Source organism: Ursus arctos, unplaced genomic scaffold (assembly GCF_023065955.2).
Source record: "Ursus arctos isolate Adak ecotype North America unplaced genomic scaffold, UrsArc2.0 scaffold_18, whole genome shotgun sequence".
In the NCBI taxonomy this organism is placed as follows: Eukaryota; Metazoa; Chordata; class Mammalia; order Carnivora; family Ursidae; genus Ursus; species Ursus arctos.
Window position 1 is genome coordinate 40,164,994 of NW_026622852.1, and position 26,304 is coordinate 40,191,297.

The 26,304-nt window shown below is 36.0% G+C and overlaps 1 protein-coding gene across 12 annotated transcripts in view; it reads right to left on the reverse strand.

Moving 5' to 3' along the window:
• PTBP3 (polypyrimidine tract binding protein 3) overlaps nucleotides 1-26,304 on the reverse strand; it is a 112,714-nt gene that overhangs the window by 50,674 nt on the left and 35,736 nt on the right. For 3 of the 12 annotated variants that reach the window (XM_048223090.2, XM_048223088.2, XM_057313681.1), the window contains 3 exons: nucleotides 26,192-26,273; nucleotides 10,060-10,229; nucleotides 6,064-6,210 (listed from right to left, as the gene is read on the reverse strand). In XM_048223090.2, the coding sequence (XP_048079047.1) occupies nucleotides 6,064-6,210; nucleotides 10,060-10,229; nucleotides 26,192-26,222 (348 nt within the window). In that variant the 5' untranslated portion in view covers nucleotides 26,223-26,273. Of the gene's footprint in view, nucleotides 1-6,063; nucleotides 6,211-6,968; nucleotides 7,143-10,059; nucleotides 10,230-20,635; nucleotides 20,792-26,191; nucleotides 26,276-26,304 lie in introns of those variants that run through there. The other 9 variants (XM_048223089.2, XM_057313684.1, XM_057313682.1 and 6 more) reach the window with 7 other exon arrangements.

The following is a 26,304-nucleotide window of genomic DNA, read 5'->3' on the forward strand; positions in this document are numbered from 1 at the left end:
GAGTAAAAAACACTAAAAGACGTGACTTCTAAACAGAGCATGTGATTCTAAATGTTTTGCTCTAACAGACACTATTGGGATGATGGGCAAAACCTGAATGGGAACTGAGGACTGATGGGAAATAATATATCGATGTCAATTTCCCAATTTTGACCTCTGTATTTTGGTTGTGTAGGAGGATGTCCCTGATTATGGGACATGTACACTAAAGTATTACACGACGAAGACAGACCAGGTTAATAACTTATTCACAAATGCCTGAAGAAATCAAAATTTATATCTCAACTTTATATCTGCAGCTTTATTTATATCTTTTCCAATTGCGACTGTCTCAAAAATTAAAACAATTATTTAGAAAATGTAGTAGGTGAAAGAAGAAAAACTGAAGGGAAAAAACCATGGTTAAGGATAAATGAAATTAAACGCAAGTTTTCATCAATCTCCTGTTCCATACTTATCATTTCTTAAGAATGGTGATAATTAGTCAAAAATGCTTGTACCACAAAATGAAAACTCAAAAAAACAAACAAAAAACAAATCCCACCACTTTTTTTTGTATTTACTTCTAATTTTAAAGATCACAGTAATCTTTGCATTATTTTAAATTAACATTTCTTGTTTTGTTTTCATGATTTTAGTTTTACTTTATCATCTCTCTAATTTGAATTAAATGGTTTTTCCAACATTACGCTATGATAAATAACATCCAAACAAATATCTTTTTGGAAAATTGGCTAACTTTTACTTTCTGTATGCTTAATAGTTTAACAACTTCCACTTTTATACTTATATGCAACTTTTTTTAAAAAGATTTTATTTATTTATTAGAGAGTGAGAGTGCACCAGCGGTGGGGGGCGCAGAGGCCTAAGGAGAAGCAGACTCCCTGCTCAGCAGGAAGCCCGGTATAGGACTCGATCCCAGGACCCTGAGATCATGATCTGAGCCGAAGGCAGACACTTAAACTACTGAGCCACCCAGGGACACCCCCCACCTTTTTTTTAATACCTTTTAACAGCATTTTTAGGCCATACAGATTTTTATGTATCAGGTAATGTACAAACTGCCTAACATGCAGTTTCCACAGAATCATCATCTTTGAGAACAAACAGTATATGAATAATTATTTGAAAATTTTATACCACTGGTTTTCAAAACTATGCTCTTTATAAAACAGCCATGTGTATGGAAAACTGAGCATCCTATTCCTGCTTCAAACAGCAGTTTGTCTCATCTATTTTACACTGGGCTCCTCCGTAAGAGCTTATTTGGAAAAAGGGTTCTACTGCTTTCAAGTTTGAAAACTGATTCAGATTTCCACTTTGAGCCTATAATTAGATGAGGGGGGTGGGGGTCAATTAAAAAAAAAAGACCCAGAACTGATACAGAAGTTAAAATTAAAAGACAAGAACATTAAAGTAGTTTTTATAACTGTCTCTCTCACACACGTACACACAAACAAAAGGTAAGTACAGACATGGAAGATGAACAAATAGTGCTGTCCGACAGAGTTTCCTGTGATGATGGAAACGTTCAACATCTACACTGTCCAATATGATAGGATCATGATCTGAGCCAAAGGCAGACACTTAACTGACTCAGCCACCCAGGCGCCTCGAGAAATGTTTTTTTTAATATAAAGAGATTATTTTACATAGCTGACTTATGTTCTGTGTCTTTGATACTAAAAATGATGAGACAGCAGAATTCCTACTATGGGAGATAATTTCTGGATGCTTTAAAAAAAAAAAGATTTATTTATTAGAGAGACAGAGAAAAAGAGCACAAGCTGGGGGGAGAAACAGAGGGAGAGACAGAAGCAAACTCCCCACTGAGCAAGGAACCTGACCAGGGGGACTCAATCCCAGGACTCTGGGATCATGATCTGAGCCGAAGGCAGATGATTAACCCACTGAGTCACCCAGGCGCCCCTAATTTTTAAATGTTTTACAAACAAACTTTCTGGAATAGTTGTAATAACTATTGATAAAGAAAACTGCAGTAGTGTGATGGGAAAATCAACATATATTTTATCGCAGTGGGGAGGGTAAATATACTTCATATAAAATTTAAATGTGCCTGGATAATGTGAAAAACACATTTCTAAAATTGAGATGGAAATGAATATACAATAAAATGCAGAGATCTTAAGTGTACAGCTTGATGATTTTTTAGGACAAGATTTTTAGGGAAAATCCTTTCATGGTTATCTCTTTGCAGATTTATAAATGTTCACCCACAAGGTCAAAAAAACCTGTCTATACCATAACGACTATAATAAAACCATTTCTCAAATGCTGTACCTCAAAATATGATCTAAAATTTTAGTTTATTAAATAAAAGGATAAAAATATTTGATATTCACCTAACCCTCTGGCAAGTAGGTCCATAGGCTGGAAAAGAAGTTATGTACATGTTTTGGGTTATCTTGCTATACAGAGAACAAAAGATAATGAAATAGTAATTTATCAGTTTTCTGGAGCTGTCAGAATAAAAAGACATTTGGTACATTTTATATATGCAAACAGGTACTTTCAATTCTGACCTCAGCTTTGGTGTAGGACTTTGAATAAAAGAAAAATTATTATTATTTTATCAAACATCAATGCATAAAAACTGCACAGAAGTAACAAAATGGAAAGGGCACTGGGAAGAAATCAAGGCTATCTAAGAATAAACTAGGTCATTTCAGCTGGCTTTGGTTGCCAAGCAACTGAGATTTCTCACAGTTTCCCTTTAGAATAATCCAGTCTTTAAGAGTTTTATTAAATTGTTTATTACTTCTTCAAGACTTATATTAACATATTTAGGAATCAAACTAATGAGAAAACTTCCATGACTTGTATGAAGGAAAATTAAAAACTCTAAAGAAAGACAAGACACAAAATATAACTTCCTCCTCCAAAGAATCAGAGAGTAATATAAATATGTTAATTATCTTCAAATTAATCTATAAAATCAACCCAAATCCAATTTTGGGGGGGAGGGGGCAGGGGGAGGACTTATCAAAATAATTCTATCCTATATGAAGAAAAAATAAAATATAGTAACTAGTTGGAGGTGCCTGGGTGGCTCAGTCTGTCAAACGTCCGACTCCTGGTCTCTGCTCAGGTATTAATCTCAGGGTTGTAAGTTCAAGACCTGCACTGGGCTCCATGCTAGGCAGGCAGCCTACTTAAAAAAAAAAAAAAGTGAATGAATAAATAAATTTTAAGAATATAGTAACTATTTAGGGGTGCCTGGGTGGCTCAGTCGTTAAGCTTCTGCCTTCAGCTCAGGGCGTGATCCCGGAGTTCTGGGATCGAGCCCCACATCAGGCTCCTCCGCTGGGAGCGTGCTTCTTCCTCTCCCACTCCCCCTGTCTCTTTCCTCTCTCACTGGCTGTCTCTCTCTCTGTCAAATAAAGAAATAAAATCTTAAAAAAAAAAAAAAGACTATAGTAACTATTTAAAGACTGAAAAGACAGAGTAAAGAATAGGGCTGTGCACTATTACATATATCAATACTAGAGACATTAGCCCAGGGACATGTAAACAGGAATGGAACAGAATGGAATCCAAAAGGTAGTCTGGATTAGACACTGAGTGCATTCCAAATGAGCAGCCCACACATACAGGTTTATCAGGGCCATGCAAGCAGAATGTGTATGAATGTCTAGTAAGTGTATATATGTATATTGTAAGTAGGGAAAAGCAAGTGTATAGAAAACTAGAACTTGACAAAGGACAAGTTTCACATGAGTGGATAATAATAAATGGGTTATCCAAAACAATAATAAGGGAGAAACTGGTCACTGGGAATTAAAAAGAAGAAAAAAGACCAAAGCCTACCCTCACTCCCCAACTCCAAAATATTTCTAATAAAACAAAAATTTTAACATTAAAATAAAAAGAGCTAAAACATAAAAGTATAAGAAAAATAGGTTAAAAAGTTTTTACACATTGCTATGCTAGGTCTTTATGAGCATGGTGTCAAAATCAGAAACCATAATACAATCTTAAAGAGATCTGACTATTGCATAAAAATATTTTGAAAACTGTATTAGCAGGGGCCCGTGGGTGGCTCAGTTGGTTAAGCATCTGCCTTTGGCTCAGGTCATGATCCTGGGGTCCTGGGGTCGAGCCCCACATGGGGCTCCTTGCTCATCGAGGAGTCTGCTTCTGCCTCTCCCCCTAGCTCATGTTCTCTCCCTCCCCCTCTCTGTCAAATAAATAAATAAAATACTTTTTAAAAAACCAAACCTGTATTAGCAGACAAAACTCAGACACAGAAAGTAGAATGGTAGCCAGAGGCCAGGAGAGGGGGGGAATGAGGAATTAGTGTTTAGGGTATAGAGTTTCAGTTTGGGAAGATGAAAGAATTCTGGAGAAGATGGTGGTGATGGGTTACACAGTGTGATGGACCTAATGCTACTGAACTGCACTTATAAATGGTTAAAATGGTAAATCTTGTTTATATATATTTTACCAGTTTTAAAAATGGGGAAAAAAACTGCATTAACAGAAATCACTATAAATATAAGTTACCAAATAAATACTAAGTAAACAACAAGATGTAATTTCTCAGCTAGCATATTAACAAAGACGGTAAGAAAACTGCTTGCTCGCACATTATCTTAAGTAAAACATATTCTTTAAAAAAAGCAATCATGTAACATATATCAACATATAAAATATGCATATGCTTAGTCCCAGCAATTCTGAGGCCACAAGTGTAAACTAGTAAGAAAATGTTGCAACTGTGCTAAGATATGGAAGAATGTTGCTTCAGTGTTTTTTGTAAAAGCATAAAATTGGAAACAATTTCAGTGTCTATTAACAAGACATTGATAGATTATGGCTATCCTACAGAAGGGAGTATAATGCATTCATTTAAAAATCATGAAGTAATTCTACCTTTGTTGCCATAAAACAACATCCATGACACATTATACAGAAAAAATAACACCTTTTAAAACATTAGGATCCCACTGATGTAAAATTATATACATAGACAATTATATACCTGAATAGAGAAGGGGTACACACCAAACCGTTAGCAAAATGTTAGCTAATTAGCTCTCTCTGCATGACTGGATTGTTTTTCGATGTTGTTATTGTTGTTATTTTTTACTTTTCTAGATTGTCTGAATGTTTTACTATGAGAATGAATGCTATTTAGAATTCATAAGTCGGTTTTTAATTTTAAAAAGTCTAATACCTAAAAAATTTAATATCTAACATCTCATTTACTAAGTTTATATAGGTTATTATATACCACTAATATCTCTTAGAACAAGTTAAGGACTATGCACAAGAAAAGTTATTGTTTTAAAAATGTGGAAAACTATCATTTAAATTCAGTAGCTTGCACCATAATGACTTTCAGCTAAGAATCAAAGAGCTGGAGGAGTTCTTTTGCCTACAGCAAGAGTATAGGGGCCAAACTTGCTCTTAACATACTAAAAAACCTCTTTTCTGCTTTGTGGATCAATTTTTCTACCCTTAAGTGACTTCAAATTACTATTTTAGCTACTACATATCAACCTGGAGAGAAACAGAAAAAGTCAACATGAACTATATAAAAATAAGAACTGAAAAATGAGGTTAGAGATGTTGATATTCTACATTGCACATTCATCTAAAAGAGTCAAAATTCACTTAATGAACATTTCTAAATAAATTCTTACTAACATTTTAAATGTTAAGTTCAGTTACTTAACATCACAATAGAAGCTTCACTCAAGTTCTTAATGCCTCTGTTATACATTCTGTACACTCTGCAAAAAGTTCCTTTTAGATCTGAAATTTTAAGAGATAGATAAGAATATAAGTTTTTTCTTTTACTCATGAAAAGTTTCAAGGGAAAACTAACACGATTCCTAATACCATAACTTCAAACCTATTTCTAAGTAGTACTACTTAAGCCTTCAGGGAAGAATTTACATGCACGATCTTTACTAATAAAGCATCCTAACATGAAGGAAATCACAAGATTTTTTTTCCCTCTGAAAAATAGAAAATTAGTTTTACGTTATTATACCACGTGTTCTTGTAACTAATTTTTAAAATGCCTTTAATACTTACAGCTTGATTAGGTAGATTGTCAGTCTTAAGTTCTCTGTGATTGGAATACTGAATAAAAACAGGCTGGCTTCGAAGGTGAGGAGTAACAGGAGTGTAATAATTCACCATAGTAACAGCAGCTTCCTCAGAAGCCATTTCTAAGAAAGCCTGCAATAAACACAAGAAAGCAAAGTGAAAGCTCATGTTTTTGAAAGACAGCTAAGAACTGTGAAAAGACTTGGGCTTCAAAGTGTATCACTGATGTTAACTGAAAACATATTTGAAAAGTTGGGTTCAATAAAGGATTTGGGACTGGGAAACTGCCAGTTGAATAAACAGATTTCATGTGGTTTTTTGTTTTCCTCTTTTTTTCTGTTTTTCTAAAATCTAAAAATAATTAAAAAGGCAAAAATAAAGGTGAGTATCAGCACTGTAAATGAATGCTCTCAGGGGTTGGGATTTAATAGTTCTTTCCCAAACAAAAACTTCTCAAAGATGGGGGGGCATAATGATTTGCTCTCCTTTACCTTTTACTAAACAGCTGTTTATAGATACAATTAAGTTTATGATGCAATTAAAAAGAGTATTCAGGTGCAAAGGCTCAACTGTTCAAATTAGAAAAATGGCAGAACTTCCTACATTAAGTCAATATTGATTTGAGTCATTCAAGTGACTTTTTTTGAGATCTGTGTTAAAAAATAGAGAGAGAGGGGCGCCTGGGTGGCGCAGTTATTAAGCGTCTGCCTTCGGCTCAGGGCATGATCCCAGCGTTCCAGGATCGAGCTCCACATCAGGCTCCTCCGCTAGGAGCCTGCTTCTTCCTCTCACACTCCCCCTGCTGTGTTCCCTCTCTCACTGGCTGTCTCTCTGTCACATAAATAAATAAAATCTTAAAAAAAAAAAAAAAAATAGAGAGAGAGGGACACCTGGGTGGCTCAGTCAATTAAGCGTCTGCCTTCAGCTCAGGTCATGATCCTAGAGTCCTGGGATCTAGTCCCACATCTGGCTCCTTGCTCAGCGGGGAGTCTGCTTCTCCCTCTGCCTGCTGCTCCCCTGCTTGTGCACAGGCGTTTTCTCTCTCTCTGACAAATAAATAAAATCTTAAAAAAAAAAAAATAGAGACATCAGGCCCCAAATGATGTCACCTGTACTAAGCCAAAGTCACCAAACCAAGACTTAATACCTAATAATTATAGTTTCAACCTCTCCCAAGAGTGGAATCTCAAACCAGTCCATCTGGAATTACTTGGTCAGCACTAGTGAGGTTATCTGCCTGACAGACCCCCACCATCCCTAAAGGAAGGTGATCCTGTCTGACACAATTCACTCTGTTAGTAACTTCCCGGTCTCACTCTATTCTGCCTATGAAAGTCTTTCATTTTGCACTGCTCTTCACAGCTCCTTCCTATCTGCCAGATGGGATGCTGCCCAATTCATGAATTGCTGAATAAAGCCAATAAAATCTTTCAAATTTACTCAACTGAATTTCATCTTTTAACATCTGTAATCATTGTATTAATATCAGATATTTGAAAAATAATATAGGAAGAGCTGAGACGGAAGAAGATCCTTGGGATTTATGTCTTACTCTATATATGGCTTCTTTTGGCTGTCAAAACTCCTGAAACTTCTGTGACAGGTTTTGCCACCCTATCTTAATGGTTAATTAGGAAGATGAAATAGTAACCATTCTGACTCCCTCAGAACTACCTGTAAGAACATCTCAAATTTAAAATGCAGGAAGAATCCCTGATCTGAATCAATGCAAATTTCTAGTTAAACAATTCAATTCTTTTTCACTACAACAGAGCATGTAATTAGCAAGTGTACAGTTACCACATCAAATTATGTATAAAACATTATTAATTTGTTTATAAAAATATGTATTTATCAACAACAAAATTTCCTGAACACAGAAAATGGCAAATATCTATAGAACAAACTATTTATTTGTTTATAGTTACATTACTTGCTAAACGTTTCTATTTGGCAAATATTTCAGTAAAGGAATATTAACTTGACAAATGTTGAATGTAATGCTTAACTGTATCAATCAAATGTCACAACGGAACCAATTAAATGCTTTAACGAACTAACAATATTCTATGAAGTAGTATTGTTAGCCACATGACAATGGATCAAATATTAATTAATTAATCCACAATAGATAAAATTCCACTATCTTCAAGGAACAAATGTTCACATTGCAATTTAAAACCACTATCCAACTGTTACAGTAATATACTTTTACTAGTTTTTCTAAGAGGTTAAAAATGATCAAGGTTACCAAACTAGCTATAGCGATACTTCCTATCTCGTTTTTAATCATCTTTTAAAAAAAGAATTTGTAAACCGTTTGCTAATAATATTCACTATATGAGGGGAAGAGTATCTTTCTGAAAACTCCTTCATAAATGCAAAGAACTAAACTCAATGTCTAACAGTCACACAAAAGAAAGGCTAAATGTCTTTGGAATATATCATTCTTGTTACAGAAAATCCTTCCTAAAAGTATATACAACTTAAAAATTCGTATGTAAAATAACTTTTTCCATGTGGAACCCAGTAAAGGAATTATTTAGGTTTTCCCAAAGTATCCAGAGAAATCCATTTTCATAATAAGGGACGGAGAAAAAACCAAAAGTCACTACCCAGAAAGACTGGTGTAAATATCCTCCACACTGCCCTCAACACTCTACCTCTAAGTACCATAGCAAAGATTATACCTCCAAGTAGTGCTAATGGCTCCCATGACACTCTCTAGCTAAAGTATATTACTAATAAAATATTTTCTAAACAGGATTTATGGTCCAAAGACAAACAACTAACCTAACAGTCAGTTACCACTACAGATAAATAATAAACCCAGAACCAATAGTAGAGACAAAGACAAAGTGTGATGTTGCCTGCTGCCCCTCATAATCATTTGACAGAATGTACAGGATACACTACACGAAACACAATAATGTACATGATACACATACATGATACATCTCACAGCCATTAGACTTGGCCACGCTCGCTCTTTTAAAACTACGCAAACCATACTTATTCTCAATAGTGGCGACTGAGTTAAATAAAGATCCAAGTGCATGTACTATCTCCAAAAGATATAAGGTAAATGTGTAAATGCAACAAAAGTTGAATACTAAGACATGTTATTTAACCTCTCCAGATTTAAATAACTTCATCTGAATTAAATGGGAATGTTTATTAAGTTTACTAAAGGGCCAGTATCTGACATCTTCCAATCTCTTTCATATCCAACGCATATCAATCTATTTATAATATGTTTCTTAAACTTATTTATGAAAATTCTAAGAAATAGAGACTTATCACAATGTATTATACAATGTCTAGGGCATACATTTGTTGTCTTCTTCTTACAGCAATGCCCAGTATAAAAGATTTTCAGGACAACGAAAGACCTAAAGAATTCATCCTAGTGGGGTCTAAGCTGGAACAAGAAAGCAGGCAATTGTTCAAATTCACATAAAAAGTATTACATTTTTGTCATGGTCACCATAAAAGCAAGTTTCCTTATTTATCTTAAGAAAAACCTATTAACTTCTGAAATGAAAAACTTCTAACAGTCTCTTTTGAATTATTAAAGAAGCTATATATTAATTCTACAACTAAAATATACTGCACATCTCTATAAAGATTTTAGAAAACGTATATATTCTTTAATTGCCAAATAAGGTATAATTTATATCCTCTCTCTCTGTCTCGGTCTTCTGATAATCAAGGGTATTTTCATAAACTATTCTGTAATTAAGACATAAAATGTTTTTTGTTAAGGAAGAGAAGGACAAGTCACTGAATAAGAGATAATTCTATGCCTATGTTAATATTTTTGTTTGTTGCTTCCTGTCACACACACACAAAAATTCTATTTAAAAAACTATGTAAAGCAAATGAAATTTAGAGAACAAAGAGAAGTTCAAGAAAATAAGTCATCTTTAACACTAATACCCAGAGATAATCACTGTGGTTCAATCTTTAAATATTACATACCTGGCTTTTTCCTTTCAACATCAAAAGATTAGTAACTTTGCCAAATGGTAGACCTAATGATATGACCTCTGCTTCGGTGACATCACTTGGAATTTTGCGAAGATGGAGAACACGGGAAGGCGAACAGGGAGGTCTATCTCCTTTAAATTTCTTGTTGTCATTCCCATTAGCTAAAAAAATATAAGATTTTTTGAAATTACTGAAACTAATTTAGGTTGACATACTACATTAACCCTGTTGTTTTGTTTCATTCTCCAATAGTTTCAGTTTTTTAAATTCAGGAAACTGTGGGGCTGATCAGGGAAGAGAAGGACAGTGGAAAACAAACCATCCACCTTCGAGGAATGGGTGTTGTTGGCTTTTCACTGCAAGTACTGTATCTGTTAAAAATTCAAATCTGATTTTTAACTTGAAGGAAAAGTACTGGATAAATAAACTACATATGTAGAGGTATTTCATACCTCTAAATAGACAACTGTTTGTTGTGAGTAGAGAACAATGTTTATAATGTCTCTAATGTATTTTTAAAGATATTTTTCTAATTTGTTCTAGTGCTAAATAAGAACAATAACTCTGAGTAAAGATTATAAAAGAAATTTTATATTTATCACATCCTGAGGGGATTTGGATTTGAGCTGTACCATTATGAAAATTGTTTATTTCTTAGGCATTACGTATTTTCTAATGATCTTTTTATGAAGTGCTTTAAATTGTGATTTCCTACGATAATCTTATTCCTTATTATGTAACAGTAGGTCTTAACATAAGCATCATCTTGTTAGAAATGCAAATTTTTGGCCCTACCCTAGACCTACTAAATCAGAACCTCAGGGTGGGACCCAGTAACCTATGTTTTAACAAGCCCTCCAGACAACTCTGATGCAATGTGAAGTTTGAGAACCACTGCTGCACAATAAAGAAATCCATTAGCCCAGTTTACAGCTAAATTTTATTTAAATCCTTTTGTTTTAACACTGACAATAACTAGAACTGATAAGCCTGTAATGAACACTGAAATTTATGTACGTAAGACTCAGAAATGTTTTCCCCCTAAAATAGCACCATGTATAACTAAATGAATGCAAATTATCTGAAAGCCCTAAGTTTCATTACAATGGATTTTTTTTTAAATGATAAATAGTACCATACTTAACAGTATTACTAGGAAAATACAATCTTTCCAAATGCCTAAAATTATCCTTTTTCCAAACATTAATGGAACTTTGGAAACAAGTAACATGAAGACCACATAAAAATTATAGGGCAATATTCTATACCCGTATCTGTGGCACAGAACTCAACTTGCTTACAAGTGGGTAAGCTGACTTAATAATCCAAACCAGCACTCACTCTTAAAATTTCTGTTCAAGAATGCAGGCAGCATGCTATCCAGACCCCAAAGACTACCAAAATATCTGTAACTCCTCGCTGGCTGTGCCTGTATATAGCAAATGCCTAGCAAGACTGCAACTAACAGGCAGTCAAATATTTATTGCAAATTAATCTGGGAGAGAAGAGATTCTTTTCTCTCTTCTCAATCACCCAGAAATATCGATTTTTCCCTCCAAAATGACTGATTACATTTTTCATGTCCACTCTCGATGTCACTAAGTTCACCTATGATCCTCCCCCTTCTACTCTGCCTTCCTCTAGCCTCACTCCCCACTGCCCGCACTCAGATCCAATATCTTACCAATCAAACTAAAATAGTGTATCACATCATTATCCTGCTTAAAACACCCTGATGAGCTTCCAACCACCTAAAATGTCCCTTAGTTTCTAGTTTTCACACTGTTTTCACTTACACTGCCTCATTTGAGTTGACAAAAATATACGAGATAAATCTTACTAATTTTAACAGATGAAGAGACAGAGGTTCAGAGAATAAATGATTTTTGTACATAGCTAGCAAGTGTAAAAAGTGTCATTCAAACTAAAGTTTATTTTTTAGCACAAAAATCTCAAAATGTCTCACCATTCCTAGAAAAAAGCAAGCAACTTGATACTGACATAAATTTTCAAAGTATGTGCAGATTTATGTGGATTACAATGATAACACTGTCACTAAATTAGAACACTACACATCATGTTTTAGATAGGAGTGAAAGCTGGGCATGGGGTACGCCCTTTTGCACCCTCCTGGTAGGCCTAGATGGCCAGACAACAATACTATTTTGTGCTTTCTTAACCAGCACAAGGTGTTAAAAGACTGGAAAAACATCCTAAAAGCAAGAGGATTTTATCAGATTGCCAAGAATATTCCAAAACAAATGAAAGAACATTTAGAAGGTTGTTTAACAGAGGTTTTAATCATTACCTGTGAGTAAAAATGAATGCCTATACATGCTATTTGAGCTCACGTTAGACTATCAAATAGAGACCTATGGTAACAAATTTTTATCAAGAAATATACAATTAGGTGTGCCTGGGTGGCTCAGTTGGTTTAGCGTCTGCCTTCACCTCAGGTCATGATCCCAGGGTCCTGGGATTGAGCCCTGCATCAGGCTCCTTGATTGGTGGGAAGTCTGCTTCTCCCTCTGCCTCTCCCCCTGGCTTGTGCTTTCTCTCTCTCAAATAAATAAATAAATAAATAAATAAATAAATAAATAAGATATTTAAAAAAAAGAAAAGAAATACGCAATTATAGAAACCTACTATTTTAGGTTAATTGTTCTGAATTATAAAAGTGCCTGAGCTATGCTAAGAGCGTGGACTATTAAATCAGACAACCTGTTCTAACCAAGTTCCCTGACATAACTGAGCCTCAAATTCTTTTCCAGTAAAATGAGTATAATAACAGGGCTATTTTTAAAATTAAATTAGATAACATATTTAAATACTAGATGTAGGGGCACCTGGGTGACTTAGTTAAATCATCTGCCTTCCACTCAGGTCAGGATCCTGGGGTTCTCAGCAGGGAGTCTGCTTCTCCCTCTCCCTCTGCCCCTCCCCTCCGTGCTCATGCTCTTGCTCTCACTTAGATATAATAAAATCTACCTACATTTTAAATGCAATTTGACAACTTTTCACAAATGTATACACCCATATGACCACAAAAACCAAGATATAGAACATTTCCACACATCTCCAAAAGTTTCCTGGTACTCCTTTGTAGGCAGTCCTCCCTCCAAAACCCCCCTCTCAAGCTAAACATGTACCATATGACACTACCACACTGTCTTGATTACTATAGCTTTAGAGCAATTTTTTTAAAAAAATTATTATGATTATTTATTATTATTTTTTTTAGTAATCTCTATACCCAAAGTGGAGCTTGAACTCACGACCTTGAGATCGAAAGTTGTATGCTCTTCCAACTGAGCCAGCCGGGACCCCCTTTAAAGCCATTCTTTTTTTTTTTTTTTAAGATTTTATTTATTTATTTGACAGAGAGAGAGACAGACAGCAAGAGAGGGAACACAAGCAGGGGGAGTGGGAGAGGAAGAAGCAGGCTCCCAGAGGAGCAGGGAGCCTGATGTGGGGCTCGATCCCAGAATGCCAGGATCACGCCCTGAGCCGAAGGAAGACGCCGAAAGACTGAGCCACCCAGGTGCCCCTAAAGCCATTCTTGAAATCAGGTACTTACCTGGAGGAGAATTCACATCCTGACAGTTTTGAGTCATCCAAAACATACACATCATGATTTCTCTCTGCATTTTATTTAGGCCTTCTTTAATTTCCCTTAACAGTGTTCTGTGGTTTTCGGTGTAATGGTCTTGCACATATTGCTGACCCTGTATCCTGCAACCTTAGTAATTCTTTAGAATTTTCTACATATACAGCTTTTTATTCCTTACTTTCCAGTATGTATGCATTTTATTTCTTTTCTTTTAAAAAATCTTTTATTTACTTATTTGTCAGAGACAGAGAGAGCACAAGCAGGGGGAGCGGCAGGCAGAGCAGGCAGAGAGAGAAGCAAACTCCTTGCTGAGCAGGGAGAAGGACGTGGGACTTGATCGCAGAACCCTGGTATCAAGACCTGAGCCGAAGGCAGCCGTGTAACCGACTAAGCCACCCAGGTGCCCTCAATTTGATTTTTAAAGCAGGTATAGAGTTATTTGGGTTTTCTAGTCATTTTGCATCAGTTGTGGTACTTTGTATTTTTCAAGGAATTTGTCCACTTCTAAACTGAATGAACACCTGTTCATTCATTTTATTGGCTTAAAATTGTTCGTAATATTTTCTTAATCTGTTTTAGCCTGCTTAGGGTACTGTAACAAAATACAACAGACAGGGTGGTTTAATAGAAATTTACTTTCTCATAGTTCTGAAGATTAGAAGTCCAAAATTAAGGTGCCAGAATATCACTTTCTAATGAGGACTCTTCCTGGCTTATAGACAAGGCACCTTTTCAGTGTCCTCACATGGCAGGGGTAGAGGCAAGAGCAAGCTCTCTGGTATCTCTTTACAAGGATACTAATCCCATCATGAGGGCTCCAACTCCAAGACCCCATCTCCACATACCATCACATTGAGGGTTGGGCCTTACACACATGAATGTGGGAGGTATACAAACATTCGGTCCATAACACTATCCTTTTAATGTATATGAGCATTCTTGATGTTGGTAATTTCTCTCATTTTTTGGTCTACTTAGAGGTTTATCAATTTTATTGACCTATAAAAAACAACTATTGGTTTCATTAATTTTTCTCTACTGCTTGTTTTCATTTTAATTCAATTCAAAATATTTTCTAATTTCCTTTGTGATATATTTGATCCATGGGGTGTTACTTTTTTTTATAAGTAATTGGGGAAATTTCCCCCATATATTGAGGATTATACTTTTTTGATTTCTAATATAATTTTAATGAAGTAAGAGAACTAACGCTACATAATTTTAATGCATTCACCTTTATTGAGACTTGTTTTAGGAGCCACATTCAGCCTTAGTGATTATTTCATGTAAACTTAAAAAAAATTTGTATTCTGATAGCGTTACAGAAACTGTTCCATTGTCAATTAAAACAAGCTGGTTGCTAGTGTTCAAAACGTCTATATTAGGGGATCTAACAGACTTTTTCTTAAAGGGCTACGTAAGTATTAATAGGCTTTGTGAGCCATATAACCTCTGTTGTATCTATTTAACTCTACAGTGGTAGCCTGAAAGCACCCATAGGTATGTAAATAAAGGAGTGTGCCTGGGTTCAAATAAAGTTTTATACATAAACACTGAAATTTCTATTTCATATAAGCTTCATGTTTCTCAGAATATTGTTCTTCGTTTTGTTTTTTTCACAATTCAAATATGTAAAAATCAGTCTTGGGTCACAGGAAACATAAAAATGGGCAAATAAGACAGATTTGGCCCACATGTCAGTCTGTCAACCCCAGTTCTGTGTCCTGATTTTCTATTTACTATGCTACCAATTATTGAGACAGAGTTCTGAAATCTCCAGCTATAATTGTGAATTTGTCTATTTCTCTACTTAGTTCTACTGGCTTTTATTTTATATATTTTGAAGCTCGTAATTAAGTGTGTATATATATAATCTCTATAAATTCTGTATTTTATAATATATTACATATTATATACTAATTAAAATAAAAACTATAGTATATAAAATTGTATATTATAAATAAAACTCAGGTAATATATAAATTTCTATATTATAAATGAAAATCATATATATTTTATAGATTATACATTAATATGTATTAAAATTATATATATATATGTAAATATTTTTTTCAAGGTATATATACACTTACCAAGAAATACAAATAGATACAATGGAACACAAAATGATAAATAATGAATAAAATGAAATACAAAAAACATGGTCTAAAGAAAGGTAGGAAACAAAGGAAGAAAAGAACAAAGAATAAATGGGACAAATAGAAAACAAATAGCAAGATGGTAGACTTAAAACCAACCATGTCAAATAATTTTATTAAGTGGAAATGGCAAAAGATTCCAATAAAAGGCAGAGTTTATCAGTTTGATAAAAGAAGACTCAATCATATGATGTGAAGAAGAAATCAATTTTTTTTAAAAACTGTATTTTTAAGTAATCTCTACACCCAATGTGGGGCTTGAACTCACAACCCCAAGACCAAGAATCACATGCTCTACTGACTGAGCCAGCCAAGTGCCCCAGAAGAAATTCATTTTAAATATAAAATCTCAGGTTCGAAGTAAAAGGAATGGAAAAAGATAAATATATAGACAGTAATCATAATAAAGCTGACTGGCTGTACTAATATCAGACAAAGCAGACTTCAGGAAAAGGAATATTACCAGGGATGAAGAGATACTTCACAATAAAGCAATCAATTTATCAAGAAAAGATAATATGTCATGCATAGTGAAACATATAAACATAAAAGGCAGATAATCTGTTTTTTAACTGGAATCTTTATACTCTGTTTACTTTTGTTTAAGTGACTGCTCTAGAGATAAATCATCAATATGCATCTTTAACTTGCCATAGTCTATCTTCAAATGATAACACCTAGATACAATGTAAGAACTTTTCAAGTATCTATTTCCCTCATCAAAACCTTTCTGTTACTGTCATATATTTTACTTTTCATATATGCTATAACCCCCCATATATATTACTATTATCCTGCTTTAAATAGTCAATTATCTTCTTTTCCTTTTTACATCATGTTTTATACACTTAATGTATTTTTTTTTTAAGATTTTATCTATTCGTTTGAGAGGGGGAAGAAAGAGAGAGCACAAGTTGGGGGAGAGGGAGTAACAGACTCCCCAATGAGCAGGGAGCCCAAACTGGGGCCTGACCCCAACACCCTGGGATTATGACCCGAGCCAAAGGCAGACGCCTAACTGAGCCACCCAGGTGCCCCAATACTTAATGTATCTTGTAGACCCTTTCCACTGAGAGCACTCTATACATTTTTTCCCTTTCTTTCTTTCTTTCTTTTTACTGTAGTAAAATCACATAGCAAAATTCTCTATCCTAACCATTTTCAAATGTAGAATTCAGTGGTATTAAACACATTCATAATGTGCAACTATCACCGCCATCCATTTCAATAGCTCTTTTCATCACATAAAACTGAAATTCTATACTCACTAAACAGTAACTCCCTATTTCCCTCTTCTTCCAGCCCCTGGCAACCACCATTCTACTCCCTGTCTCTATGACTTTAAGTACTCTCACTTCTTTTTGTGCATATTCTACAGCTATTTTCTTTGTAGTTACCATAGGGATTATACTTAATATCCTCAAGTTATAACACTCTAATCTGAATTTATGCCAGCTTCTCTTCAATAATATACAGACACCCTGTTCCTTTACACCTCTATCCCCACCCCCTTCTGTTGCTGATGTCACATTACAACCATACACGTGTGCCCCAAAACACAAACTAAAAATTCTTTTAAATGCATTGGTCTCCTAAAATACATCGGAAAAAATGTAGAGCTACAAACAAGTCATACGCTAGCTTTTAGAATAACACTTTAAAAAATGCAGTTCTCTTGTGAAAAACCTGTACTTTAAACTATAAGACTACAAAACACTGATGAAAGAATGGAAGAGAATACAAAGAAATGGAAAGACATGCCATGCCCACAGATTGGAAGAACAAAAAGATTGTTAAAATGTCTGTGCTACCCAAAACAATCTACATATTTAATGCAATCCCTATCAAAACACCAACAGCAGTTTTCACAGAACTAGAATAAACAATCCTAAAATTTGGTATAGAACCACCAAAGACCCCAAACTGCCAAAGTAATCTTGAAAAAGAAAAGTAAAGCTGGAGACATCACAATTCAAGACTTCAAGTTATACTACAAAGCTGCAGTAATGAAAACACTATGGTACTGGCACAAAAATAGACACATAGATCAATGGAACAGAAGAGAAAACCCAGAAACAAACCCACAACCATACGGTCAATTAATCTTCGACAAAGCAGGAAAGACTATCCAATGGGGAAAAAACAGTCTCTTCAACAAATGGTGTTGGGAGAACTGGACAGCAACATGCAAAAGGATGAAACTGGACCACTTTCTTTCACCAGACACAAAAATAAAGTCAAAATGGATTAAACACCTAAAGCCAGGCCTGAAACCATAAAAATCCAGAAGAGAACATAGACAGTAACTTAACTTTGATATCAGCTGTAGCAACTTCTTTCTAGATATGCATACTAAGGCATGGGAAACAAAAGAAAAAAGAAACTACTGGTACTACAGCAAAATCAAGCTTCTGCACAGTGAAGTAAATAATCAACAAAACTAAAAGACAACCTATGGAGAAGGTATTTGCAAATGACATATCCAATAAAGGGTTAGTATCCAAAATATATAAAGAACTTATAAAACTCAACACCCAAAAAACGAATAATCTAATTAAAAAATGAGTAGAAGACATGAACAGACATTTCTTCCAAGGAACAGATGGCCAACAGACAGGTGAAAAGATGTTCATCATCATTTACCATCAGGGAAATGCAGATCAAAATTACAATGAGCTATCACCTCACACCTGTCAGAATGGCTAAAATCAGTAACACAAGAAAAAACAGGTGTTGGTGAGGATGTGTAGAGAAAGGAACCCTCGTGCACTGTTGGTAGAGTATCCTATGGTATTCATCGTTCTCTGTTTTGCTTAGCATAATATTCCCTAGCTCCATCCATGTCACTGCAAATGGCAGGATTTTGTTCTTTTTTATGGCTGAATAATATTCCATCCCGTGTGTGTGTGTGTGTGTGTGTGTGTGTGTGTGTGTGAGACACACACATCTTTTTTTAAGACTTTACTTATTTATTTGAGAGAGTGAGAGAGCGAGATAGTACATGAGCGGGGGGAGGGGTAGAGAGAGAAGGGGGAGGGGCAGAGGGAAAGGGAGAAGCAGACTCCCCACTGAGCAGGGAGCCCAACATGGGGCTTAATCCCAGGATTCTGGGATTATGATCTGAGCCAAAGGCAGATGCTTAACCTATTGAGCCACCCAAGGTGTCCCTTAAGATTTTATTTTTAAGTAATCTCTACTTCTAACATGGGGCTTGAACTTACAACCCCAAGATCGGAAGTCACACATTCCACCGATCAAGACAGCCAGGCACCCCTCTTTTTTCTTATCTGTGACTGGACTTTAGAGTCAAGCGTGTTACACATAAATGAGCTAATTTATTTTTTTAAATTCAATTTATTTAAACTAAAACACAAAGACACTTTTGAAGTACAGTTTTGTCAAATACAGGACTCTCAGTTGACAGTTAATTCTTTTAGCACTTTGAATATATTGGCCCACTGCTTTCTGGCCCCCAAAGTTCCTGATGAGAAACGTGCTCATAGTCTTATTGAGGATCCCTTATATGTGATAAGTTGATTCTCTCTTTTGGCTTTCAAGATTCTTTATCTATGGAAAGTTTGATTATAATGTGTCTCACGTGAGTCTCCTTGAGTTCATATGACTTGGGAGTTCATTAAGCTTCTTGGATGTTTATAATCATGTTTTTCATCAACTTTGGGGCTGTGGTAGAGCACGTGGCTGGCTCAGTCAGTGGAGCACGCGACTCTTGATCTCAGGTTTGTAAATTCAAGAGCCATGCTGGGTAGAGATTACTTAAAAATGCAATCTTTATTGGGGTGTCTGGGTGGCTCAGTCGGTTAAGCATTCGACTCCTGGTTTCGACTCAGGCATGGGTCATGGGATTGGGCCCTGCACAGGGCTCCACACTCAGCGGGGAGTCTGCTTGAAGATTCTATCCCTCCACCCCTCTACCCACTCAGCACACACTCTCCCTCTCTAAAATAAATAAATCTTTAAAATAAAATAAAATCTTTATTAAAAAATAACTGGGGGCTGTGGTAACTCTGGAAATCAGATTCTTCCCCTTCCTCACAGTCTTCTAGTTTTTGACACTGTTTTTCTTTTTTTGACTGTTGTTGCCTTAGGTTTATGTAAATTTAAGGTCTTCTCTGGTTTTTTTTTGAGCCTCTTCCCAGGCATGTACTATCACTTCCTAATTTTCTCTACAGATGCGTTTGTTTTTTAATGTCTTAGTCTTTAATATCTAACTCCCAAAACGGTGAAAGAGGATAAATGAAGGGAGAGGGAAAGCGTGCCAGCTCTCTGAATTCACTAGAAGTCCCTGGAGCTGGAAGGAGTTTGCTACAATAGGAGGAGATGCAAAGACAATGAATGGCTGCCTGCCTCTTTGTCTGCAACTGTGTGCTCAGAAGCGGCAATTAACAATCAGAACACACATCCCTGAAAGTTAAGAGGACAGGGTCCTTTCTACCCATCCTGGCTCCCTTAAGCTATTTGTGAGCTGCTCCTGGAACATGTACGCAGCTACCCTCCATGTGATTTAAGAGCAGAGGATGGGGGCACCTGGGTGGCTCAGTCAGTTAAGTGTCTGTCTTGGGCTCAGGTCATGATCTCAGGGTCTTGGGATAGAGCCCCGCATCAGGCTCCCTGCTCCCTCCACACCCACTCCCTACCCCGCACCCCCCTCCCCTGGCTCGTGCTTTCTCTTATCTCTCTCTCTCAAATAAATAAACAAAATATTTTTTAAAAAGAGCAGAAGATGGGTAGCTGCTACTGTGCTAAGAACTAAAATGGACCAAAATTAAACACAATTTACCTTCTAAGTCTTCCTCTGGAACAACTTGCAAGCTTTCAATAGACTCCAGAGTTCCAAATTACAGAAAGAGTCTGTCAGTGCAATTGTTGTCTAGGTAGGAAGTCAGATGCCTGGGTGCTTCTTACTCCACTATTCCCAGAATTCTCCTTCAATTATCTTAAATTAACAAAACAAACAAACCAAAAAAAAAAAAAAAAAGGAGGGAGAAGTCATATATCCACTTTGTGGATATTTACCATTTTGTACAGACCCAAGTTTTCACCTGGTACCATTTTCCTCAAGTCTGAAGAATTTCCTTACCATTTCATGTAACAGACATCTGTTACTGACAAATGCTCTCAGCTCTTGTGTGCCTCAAAGCAAGTTTAATTTTAACTTCATTTTTAAAACTTAAATAGTATAGATGATTGTATTTATTTTCAGCACTTTAAAGCCATTACTCCATTGTCTTCTGGCTTACGATTCAGACAAAAAATTTTGTATCATTCTTACCTTTGTTCTACTGAATAAAATGGGACCTTTTTTTTCCCCTGGCTACTTTGAAGATTTGTTTTGCATTCCTGGTTTTCAAGAATTTGATTCTGATGAGCCTTGGTGCGGTTTTCACTGTATTTATCCTGCTTGTGGTTCACTGAACGTCTTAGTTACGTGGCTTTATAGTTTCCGCCATATTTGGAATATTTTCAGTCATCATTTCTTCAGGTATATCTGCTTCCCTGCCCCCATCTTCCATTCTGGGACCTGAATTACACTTACGTTTAGACCACCTGATTTTTTTCTATAGTTTACTAAAGACTCTGTTCATTTCTTTTTCAATCTTTTTTGGTCTGTGTGCTTTAAGTTTCTATTGCTTTTTTTTTTTTTTAAGTACTCTCTCCACCCAATGTGGGGCTCAAACTCACAACCCAGAGATCAAGAGTCATGCGCTCTACTAAGTAAGTCAGCCAGGCACCCCTCTACTGCTGTCTTTAAATTGACTGATCATTTATTCCACAGAACATATGTGCTATTAATGCCATGCCATGTGTTTTTTAGACACATTCTCCTTATTATGCTAATAGTTTCCTTTAAATCATTAAACATGCTTTTAATAACCATTTCAAAGTCCAAATCTGCTAATTTCATTATCTCTGCCATTTTCTAGGTCTCCTTCTCTTTTTTTCTTTTTTCAGGTTTTATTTATTTATTTTGGGAGGGGGAGAGAGAGGGTGCACACATGCAAGCATGCATATGCACCAAGAAGAGCAGAGGGAGACACGGAGGGGGAGGGAGAGGACGAGGGAAAGAATCCCAAGCAGAATCCACTCTGAGTGAGGAGCCCGATATGAGGTTCAATCTCCCAACCCTTAGTTAGGTTCAATTCTCCTCCCTCAGTCAGGCTCTGTGCTGGGCATGGAACCTGCTTAAGATTCTTTCTCTCCCTCCCTCTCTGCCCCTACTCCCTCCCTCTCAAAAAAAAAAAAAAAAAAAAGTTCTACATTAAAGATCAACTTTTTTGAGGTAATAATACAAACCTAAGTTTTGGTACAACAGCGTCATGATAAAAATACTGTTCTGATAGTGCTATGGGGCCGACGTGTACTTGCTATTGGTTTGGGACATACATAACTCCTTCACCAAACAAGCAATATTCTACTAATACAGAGATACTATAGTTATCAAATTTTAGAAATTATTTTTAAATCCACATTTAGGTTAAATGAGCCACAAAAATTTTGTGATAAGATTATACTGAATACCAAGAAGTTCCTTCAGCACAACAGCACACTGGCTCTTTCACCTACACATTATCAATGTGATTTTTAAAATTTCCATATCTTTGAAAATCTACCTCACACAGGGATTAAAAACTCTTTTGCAGGGGCGCCTGGGTGGCACAGCGGTTAAGCGTCTGCCTTCGGCTCAGGGCGTGATCCCGGCGTTCTGGGATGGAGCCCCACATCAGGCTATGAGCCTGCTTCTTCCTCTCCCACTCCCCCTGCTTGTGTTCCCTCTCTCGGTGGCTGTCTCTATCTCTGTCGAATAAATAAATAAAATCTTTAAAAAAAAAAAAAAAAACTCTTTTGTAAATGAGCCCTAAAAACTTTCTCTCCAAATTTGTTCAAAATCAACTAGGAATCTTTACTGTAGTCAAGGAATGGAGCACCAAAATCTTGAAATTTTAGTGCTTTTAGAAACTTGCAAATATTAGATCAACTATCACAAAAACATTTTGCTGTATAAGTGACCTCAAACAAAAAAGGGGGGAAATTTCCTGATGCCATGTCAACAGCTAAGCTCCTCAATGAAAGCAAACTAAAATTAGAAAGTTCCTATCAAGGAAGGAAGGAAGGAAAAGAAAAGGAAGGAAAGGAAAGGAAAGGAAAGGAAAGGAAAGGAAAAGAAAAGAAAAGAAAAGAAAAGAAAAGAAAAGAAAAGAAAAAAAAGAAATCCCATCTTTCAAAAGTCTTTAGAAAGGAAGCCTATCTCCGTTCAGATTCTGATGGGGAAATGTGAATGCTTGGATTCTGAATTTTCTCTTCCTCTCTAGTATAAGAATCTCCAAGGCAATAAACTATCATATACATTAGACCATGTTATGGGCTGGTGATACCTTAGCAAGTCTAGCAGAGCAAACACAAAACACCTAGAGATTCTCACAGAAGAAAAAACAATTCAGCTAAAAATTATGATTCACACAAGGAAAAACATTAGACTAATCAAATATTTAATAGAATGATTAAATAGCACATTAGACAAAGCTGAACACACAGAGAGAGAATGAATGAATCAGAAAACCATTTTAAGGAAACTATCCAAAATACAGGACCTTAAGGAGAAAGACATGACAATGAATGTAAGAGGTTAGAACAAATGCAGGACTGAATGAAATAAATGGTCCCATACCACCTCGAACTGGAGTTCCAGGAGGAGGCAGTTCTGGGAAAAGTTGGGTCACTCCTAAGTAGAATAAATGAAAGTAAGTCTCAAGCAATGGTCCTCAACACTGGCTGAACCTTAGATTATTGCCCAAGAAGCTTTAAAAATAAACAAAAAACAGTGCCTAGACCTCCAATTCCCACCCCTCTACCCCGAGATTTTAGAATTGGTATGGGGTAGGTCAAGATATCTCTATTTTCTTCAAAGCTTCCCAAGCTATTTTAGTGAGCATCCAGGGCTGAGAACCTGTGATCCATACCTACAAATAGCTAGTTAAACCACTGAACAAAAATAAAGAGAAAAATGTTTAAAAATAACTATAAAGAAGTAATTTTACCTACAAAGTAATAACCAAGACTGACAACAGACTTCTTAACAACAGAAGCCAAAAGAATAATAGAACAGTACCTTCAATGTGTTAAGAGAAAAAACTGTCAACCTAAGATTCAAAATAGCTAACTAACATTGAATAGTGATAATGAAATAGACATTTTTAGTCAAAGTCTGAGAGGTTACCATTTATAGAGCTTTGCAGAAATAGCTACTAAAGAGGATATGCTTCAGGAAGAGAAACACTGAACGTAGAATGGGATATAAGAAACTCAAAACATAAAAGCAAAACAGAACAAACTGCTGCTGCCAGCTAAACTCCCATTTCATATTTCTTTCTTTTCCTAAGTAATCAATCAACCAACATGAAATCTTTCTGGTCATCCATCCTGGTAGTTCATAAACATGACCCAACAAAGTGACCTGTTTTTAAAATAAGAACAAATATAATGGGCCCACCCTAGATGTACTGTAACTCTAGGAGTAGGGACTTTTTTTAAAAAGTAGGCTCCATGCCCAGTGTGTAGCCCAATGTGAGACTTGAACTAACGACCCTGAAATCAAGGCGTGAGCTGATATCAAGAGTCAGGCGCTTAACCAACTGAGCCACACAGGCACCCTAAGGACAGACATTTTTTTACAAGCCTACCAGACCAAGAGGATAATCAGGTTTAGAAACTTTAGATTTTAGTATTTCCTCATACAGTAGTTCTCAAAGTATGCTTCCTCAAATGACAACATCACCATTACCCGGGAACTTGTGGAAATACAAATTCTAAGGACCCGCCTCAGATCTATTTTAATAAAAATCCTGGGTATGGACTCAGCAACCGTGCTTTAACAGGCCCTCCAGGTGATTCTGATGCCAGCTCAAGTTTGAGAAAACGGCTTTAGTTTCATGCTCATATTGCTCTGTTCACACTTCTACATGAACAAATCCTCTGCTGCTGTCCTGCCCACAAAATCTTTCCATTTAGTACTACAGAGCAGTGTACTATGGTTAATCAATACCCATATATTCTTAATCTCTTCCATGAATTTTCATTGCATCTTTTGCCCTACCTGAACCTAGTCCACTTCTCTCATACAGTCCTCACACAGAAGCTGTTCACTCTCCCAAACACCATGTAGCTCAGGGTCTGGAAAGTGAGGTCCACTCATTTCCTACTCCCTACAACTCCAAAAACATTTGGATAAAAATCTGGCCTTCAGAGTCACCTGGGGGCTCAGTCAGTTGGACGTCTACCTTCGGCTCAGGTCATGATCCCAGGGTCCTGGAATTGAGCCCCGTGTTGGGCTCCCCACTGAGCGGGGAGCCTGCTTCTTCCTCTCCCCTGCTTGTGTGCTCTTTTACGCTCTAATAAATAAATATTTAAAAATAAAAAAAATAAAAATAAAAATCTGGCCTTTTCCGAAACTCTCCACTCTTCATGTCTTTTCAACTGTGGATGATACTAATTTCCAAATTTCTCTCCTGATGTTGAGACCAGAAGAACCCAGTGACTACACAACACTTCCATTTGGATGTTGCAAAGGAACCTCAAATTCAATATGTAAAAATCTGAACCTGCTATGTTGTCCAACTTCTTCCTCTATTTTCTATATGAATGGCACCACCATTTATCTACTCAATTATCCAAGTCCAAAACCTGGAAATAAATCATTGATGGAATCCTTTATTCAAACATTCAATTAATCACCAGCCACTACCAATTTCACCTTCTGTGAATTCTCTCATTCTATCACAACTGTTAGTGGTGTAGTACAAAATATCATCCCTAAGTGGGATATCCCATACAGCAATAGCCTCTTAACCGCTCACTCTTCCTCCAGTACTGCACTCTGCCAGTTCATTTTACAGTCCCTAAATTTCAAGAACACTTATTTTTAAACCATGTGGCAACTTATGGAATGTAAATTATGTTCCAATTTTTAAAAATCATGTGATCTTATAGTTTTAATACTTCTATTATTCTAAACTGTCATTAAACACAAGCTTTTAAATCCAGCTCTTTTACTCAATTGTTCTGGGTCACCAACTTATTGACAGTTTTATCACACCTATATAACACAAAGAACATCAGTCAAAAAAGTAATTATCAAATTAGATACAAATTAATTCTTAAAACTTAAGAGCTACAACTGGTAATCTCATGTGAACTTTACTACAATAAGTTTTAGTTTTGTTATAAATAATGGACTTCAACAAATGTTTATAAGATGAGCAAACTAAGAACACTGTAAAAAAAATTTTTTTGCAACTCACAGAAAGAAAACATTTTAGATTTTGAAAAAATGAAAACTCACCATACACACCTGTAGGAGTAGAATTGTTCATGGTAAAAGGTCCGTTAATGACACCAGAAGGAAGAAGCTCATCAGATCCCCGCTGAAAAGCAAGGACAATATTATGTTAATAA